The sequence below is a fragment of the Equus quagga genome, chromosome 1 (assembly GCF_021613505.1).
Source record: "Equus quagga isolate Etosha38 chromosome 1, UCLA_HA_Equagga_1.0, whole genome shotgun sequence".
Classification (NCBI taxonomy): Eukaryota; Metazoa; Chordata; class Mammalia; order Perissodactyla; family Equidae; genus Equus; species Equus quagga.
In genome coordinates, this window is record NC_060267.1 from 12394305 (window position 1) to 12400867 (window position 6563).

The 6563-nt window shown below is 47.9% G+C and overlaps 1 protein-coding gene across 1 annotated transcript; it reads right to left on the bottom strand.

Annotated features, from left to right (window-relative positions):
* Window positions 1-56: 56 nt before the first annotated feature.
* On the bottom strand, window positions 57-2333 carry TMT1B (thiol methyltransferase 1B). Its single transcript, XM_046669187.1, has 2 exons — window positions 1575-2333; window positions 57-497 (listed from the first exon to the last, which is right to left on the bottom strand). Exons 1-2 carry the CDS (start codon window positions 2070-2072, stop codon window positions 261-263), a joined length of 735 nt encoding a protein of 244 aa, XP_046525143.1. The 5' UTR covers window positions 2073-2333; the 3' UTR covers window positions 57-260.
* Between the last annotated feature and the right edge of the window lie 4230 nt (window positions 2334-6563).

Here is a 6563-nt window from a genome sequence, read left to right on the forward strand (position 1 = left end):
ATGGGGAGCTGTCCCAGAGGTGTGTGGGCAAGAATTGTCAAGGATACAACACCGTATAACTGTTTCCTCCCTGTGGTCAGGGTAGGAATAGAACTTTTTCACTGTGGACGGAAGGGTTGAAGTTAGATTCCCCCAGAGAGAGGTGGAGGAAGGAGGCGTGGGGGGAAGGGCAATGGCTTCTCTCTGGATCCCTCTCAGTAGAAGGTAGACGTGGCCAGTAGGTGGGATTGTTCTGACTGGAGGCAGGACTTGGGGAAGAGTTATTTCACGGCCTTTCCCATGATGTGGGGCCCAACTGGTAGCCACTTGAGGGGAGGGGGTTGTCGTTCCATTTGGAGTTGAGAGAACCCGGTACTCTCCAGATCTTTCCAGGTCTCTCTGGTGAGGCAGCAGCCATCCGTGAAGTGTTTCCAGGTGGGCTCAAGCACTTGCTGCCACAGGAAGGCCCAGCTTCCATGCGGCTCAGCCACATGCTCCCAGAAAAAAAACACTCCTCCCTGGGAGAGAGGAGAGAGTTAGTGTCACTCATCTGCTCCATTCTGCAACCTTCCTCTGACCTCACCTCCATCTGCTGACCAAGCCCCGTCAAACCTCTTGGCGAAGTGTGAATTGCTTGTCTGCGAATTTATGGAGCAAATCATTGGGTTCCTGACTTTTTCTGCAGCCCCTGGCTCCTACCCTCCCACTCAAAGCGTGTGTTAAGAACCCCCTGTGAGTGAGTGGGGACGACTGGTGAGGGATCTTTAAGGATGGCCAGAAGGACAGCACAGCTGAGGACAGACAGATGGGGAGATGGAGAAACAGGAGCAGAGATCTCACTGCAGACAGAGACGCTCGCCCTGAGCTCTCTCCCCAGGCCCAGATACATACATCTGGGACACACCTCAGCCAACTTCTCAGCCAGCTTCCTGGGGAACCCTTGAACCCGACTTCTGCCTACAGTGGGGGTGCCTCCAGCTCTCCTTGCTGTTCCCTCCCTGGGCCGTCTCATGCACCCCTAGGATCAGAATTTACCAGCTACAAGCTGGTGACTTCCGAATCTTTGTTTCCAGGCTACACCTCTTGCTGACTTCCAGATGTGGACTTCCAGTTGCCTCAACAGCTTCTCTGCTGGCTGTCTCGGTAGCACCTCAGACCTAACAAGTCCAAAATAGGGTTTCTCCCATCTCAGCAAGTGGTACTTTCCTCTATCCTTCCCCACTCCCACCACAAGTTGCTCATGTCAGAAATCTGGAAACCATCCTGAACTCCTTTCTCTCCACACCCAGTTCAAATCTTACGGATTCTACTTTCCCTAATATCTCTACCCAGAACCCTCCTATTTTCCCTACTCCCTGCACATCCTGCTTCATCCCTCAGATCTCAATTTAAACATCACTTCCATAGGTGTCCTCCTTCTCTCTCCCTCCACCGCAGCACCCCATCCTGCCCCATCGAGGCCCTGGTCACCAGCAGATGGAGTGGCGGGGGGTCTAATGTACTAGTGCACCCACCGATGCTGGGTGCCCAGGACGCTGGGGTGGCTGATGCTCCATTTGCTTGTCCCACGCCCATACCCTTCCCATTCTGCTCACCGGCCTCAGCACTCTGTAGACCTCCTGCAGGACCCTCCTTGGGCTCTGCACAGAGCACAGCACCAGGGTGATGACTACCACATCCATGGAGCTATCAGCCAGCTCTTTCATGTCCTCTCCGGGAGCCACCACAAACCGTTCGTATTCGAGATGTCTATTCTCAGCCATACTCTTGGTCAGGAACTTCTCAAAATTGGGGTTTGGGTCCAGGCAGGTGATCCTGCAGCCAGCTGGGTAGAACTTGAAGTTGGCACCAGTGCCGCAGCCCACCTCCAGCAGGGCCACCTTCCCCGAGGCCCCTGTAGGTACCTTTATCTGGCCAAAGAGCTCCCGTTTCTTGCTATCCATGACGCGGTTGCACTTGGGAGTCAGCACGGCCATCAGGTGGGGGAAGTACCTTTTGCACAGGGGCTGCCAGCAGCCCAGCAGAGCCATCAGATGCAGGGGCAGGGTGAGCAGCAGAAGCAGCAGCCGCAGGAGCTGGACCAGGGCGTCCATGGCTGACCAGCTCTGAGGGGTGCTTCCGGGGGTACTGGCCTTTTATCTCCGCCCAGCCATTGCAGACACGAGTCTCCCCGTCCTCTGGGATAGGACTTTGCTCCCTGTCTCCGGCTTGGAAATTTCCTCTCCGTCAGGGCAGAGGGTGTGTATGGAGTCCTCCAGAGGGTACAGGTCCCACAGCCCCATAGGCTCTTTAACAAATTTTACGTGGGGCGAAGGCACAGGTGGTGCCAGCGTGCCCTGAGTTCTGGGGCGCTCTGCTGACTTGAGGACAGTGGGATGTGCTGATGGTCTCAGAGAGGAGCAGGAAGGGGGAGGGGTGAATGTCTCCAATCACCGCTTCGAGGGGGCCAACTGCTGGGGCCCAGCTGACTCATGGGGCGTATTCTGGCCTCATTCTGTCCTCAGGTTCTGTGGGCTGAAATCCTGCTTGGGTTCGCCTGGCACGCCCCCAGGGCTTTGTAAACTGCACCATGCTGTTGCCCCAGATGGAGGCCAAACAGAGCATTCAGCTGATTGGTGAGAAGAGGGGGAGGTGGCCGGCCAAAGAAAGGCATTTTCTCAACTGACCGGTGTTTAGTGTCAAATCCATGTAAGGCCCCAGAAATAGAAGAAAAGAAGGGAGAAAAGGCAGAGTAGAGAAGAGTCAGGAGACCCAGGTTCTAGAGTTAGTTCTGCCATTAACTTGCTGTGTTCCTTTGGGCAAGTCTTTTTACTCTCTGGGCTCCGGTTTCTCATCTGTAAAATGGGGAGATGAGCAGAGACTGGATGGGCCTTACATGATTTCTAAGGTCTCCTCCTGCTCCCACCTTTGTGTGAACTAAAAAGAGTGGGATAAGACAGGGAGCAGGTGACCCTAGGTGTCCTTAAAGCCAAGGACAATACTCCTGAGGCTTTGGGACCAGGCCAGAGACTGCCACTGAGGCAGGGAAGTCTCAGAGCCCAGACTTTGGGGTCACAGGCATCTTAGCAGAAAGTCCTCAAATTACTAAGTGGTGACTTCTCTTTTGGCTGAAACTTCCCTCAGAGTCTTGGGGGAAGCTCCTCAAAGACAGTCCCGAAGGCTGCCCACCAACTGCGTAATGGTTAAAGGCAATTTTATTTAGAGAAAAGATCAACAACTTGGCGTCATACAACAGGGAAATTACGAGAGTCTGAAATTTCACAAGGAACCCTTCCTAGGGCCAATGATGGCCTCTGGTGGAGGGCTGAGAGTAAACAAAGTCCCTGGGTGGGAGGGGTGCCTTGTCAAAGTCCACTGCCTCTGACCTGCTGGTCAAACCCACTGGCGGACCTGCCCTGGCAGTGGGGGCCTTTGAGGAAAGGTCTGGGGGCCACTCCTGAGTCAGGCAGGGATGCGCTATTTCAGGAAAGCGTCTTGTCTTATGCAGAGCTGCCAGAGCCGGGCAGAGAGAGGTTTTGTGATCCTACAGTTGGACACATTCTTCTCTGGGCTTTGCTTCTGCTGTGACCATAAAGAGGCAGCGATTCTCCCCATGGAAAAGGGGTGGGAGCTCCCGTCCCTAGGAGGTCACAGACATGTGAACGAAGATTTGCAATCCCACCACCTCTTTAGGCGGAGATAGAAGGCTGTTCAGAAAACGGTGCGGGCACAGAGTGACTTTCTGGAGGAGTAGTGACGAGAGACAGGAGTAGCCAAGCCAACTGGGGGACAAAAGAGGCACTTCAGAGCGGGGATAGGAAAGGAAGGGTGTTCCCCGCAGAGGAAAAGTCAGGCGTACGGGACAGACTTTGCCTGCGCCTTTCTGTGTCCACAGAGACGGAATGGAGTGAGCTGGAGAAGTGGTGGGAAGTGAGATCAAGAGTAGTCACTCCTTAGTGGTTTCTTTTTGTGTTTAAAAGAATCATTAAACAATTGTTTTGAAAAGATAATACATTCAAATGGTACAAACTTTAAAAGATACATACAGGATTATAGGGAAAATTCTGTCTTCCACCCCAGTCTCCCGACCGCTCAGATCCCCTCTCTGGAGGCACTAAGGATCATATCATGAATTTCTTGTGAACCCTTCTGCAGGTGGAGATGATCTGTGAATGAGCAGATAACACACATGCCACACATTTAGAGGCGTGTCCATATATGTGTGTACATATTCCTCTTTCTTTAAACAAGTGGTAGTACACATTCATTGTACTTACTCTTCTAGACTTTCCTTATTGGGTTTAGCAGACTGCCAAAGGGTTTTCCAAAGTAGCTATCCCAATTTATGCTTCCACCAGCAATATTTGGTATCATGTGTCTTTTATTTATTCATTCATATTGTTATAGACTGACAGATTTCCTATTTTATTCAGTGGGTTCTAACCTAATACCTTATTTATTTACTTACAGTTTTATTGAGGTATAATTATGTGTAAGGATGTGTCCATATTTACAGTGTACAACTAGATGAGGTTTTTTTTTTTTTTTTGGTGAGGAAGATTGGCCCTGGTCTAACATCTGTTGCCAATCTTCGTTTTTTTTTTCACTTGAGGAAAATTACCCCTGAATGAACATCCACTGCCAATCTTCCTCTATTTTGTATGTGGGATGCCATCACAGCATGGCTTGATGAGTGGTATGTAGGTCCATGTCTGGGATCTGAACCTGGGGACCCCAGGCCACCGAAGTGGAGCATGTGAAATTAACCACTACACCACCAGGCTGGTCCCTTGATGAATTTTGACGTATGTATACTCCTGTGAAGCCATCACCACAATCAAGATGATGAACGCGTCTATCAACCATGAAAGTCCCCTTGTGCCTCTTTGTAATCCATTCTTCCCTCTTCCTTCCTCAGCCTCGGGTAACCGCTGCTCTGCTCTGTCACTATAGGTTAGTTTGCATTTTCTAGAATTTTATATAAATGAAATCCTACAGTATGTATTCTTTCTGTCTGGTGTATTTTACTCAGTGTGATTATTTGGAGATTCATCCATGTCGTTGTGTGTATCGAAAGTTCATTTTATTGCTGAGTAGTATTCCATTTCCTGGATATACCACAAATTATCCATTCAGCTGTTGACGGACATTTGTGTGGTTTCCAGTTTTTGTCTATTACAAATAAAGCTGCTATGAACATTTATGTACATATTTTTGTGTGGGTGGACATATGCTTTTATTTCCCTTGGGTAAATAGCTGGGTGTGGAATGGTTATTTCTTTAGTTAAAATGTGTAATTATTCTTTTATTTTGGCAGTGCCATTTAATATTTTTCTTTTTTTATTGAAGTAAAACACACGTAACATAAAACCTTGCCATCTTAACCATTTTTAAGTGTACAGTTCAGTGGAATTAAATACATTCACATTGTTGTACAACCATCACCGCCATCCATCCCCGTAACTATTTTCATCTTGTAAATCTGAAACTCTGTATCTATTAAACAATAACTCTCCATTCTCTCCTCTCCTCCTGGCAACACCATTATACTTTCTGTCTTTATGATTTTGACTACTCTAAGTACCTCATATAAGTGGAAAGTACAGTATTTGTCTTTTCGTGACTGGCCAATTTCACTTAGCATAATGTCCTCAAGGTTCATCCATGTTGTAGCATCATGAAGAATTTCTTCCTTTTTACGGCTGAATAATATTTCCTTATGTATATACCACATTTTGCTTATCCATTGACCCATCAGTGGACACTTGGGTTGCTTCCACATTTTAGCCACTGTGAGCAATGCTGCTGTGAACACGGGAGTACAAATATCCCTTTGAGACCCTGATTTCAATTATTTTGGGTCTATACCCAGAAGTGGAATTTCTGGATCACATGGTAATTCTATTTTTAATATTTTGAGGCTCCACCGTACTGTTTTCCACAGGGGCTGTACCATTTTACATTTCCACCAATAGTGCACAAGGATTCCAGTTTCTTCACATCTTTGCCAACAATTCTTTTCTGTTTTCTTAAAGATTGGTCCTGAGCTAATAACATCTGTTGTCTATACATATGTATTTTCTTCTTCTCTACAACCCTCCCCAGTACATAGTTGTATATTCTAGTCGTAGGTCCCTCTAGTTCTGCTATGTGGGACACCACCTCAGCATGGCTTGATGAGCGGTGCTAGGTCCATGCCCAGGATCCAAACTGGTGAAACCTTGGGCCTCTGAAGCAGAGCATGTGAACTTAACCACTCAGCCCCGGGGCTGGCCCCTTTTCTGTTTTCTTAATGGCAGCCATCCTAATGGGTGTGAGGTGATATCTCATTGTAATTTTTAAAAAGAATTATTTTATTGAGGTCATTGGCTTATAACATTGTGTAAATTTCAGGTGTACATTATTATATTTCAGTTTCTGTATAGAGTGAACCACCAATAGTCTAGTTGTTATCTGTCACCACACTTATGTGCCCTTTACTTCTTTTGCCCTCCCCCCACCCCTTTCTCCTCTGGTAACCACTAATCTGTTCTCTTTATCTGTATGTTTGTTTGTTTATCTTTCAGATATGAGTGAAATCATATGGTATTTGTCTTTCTCTCTCT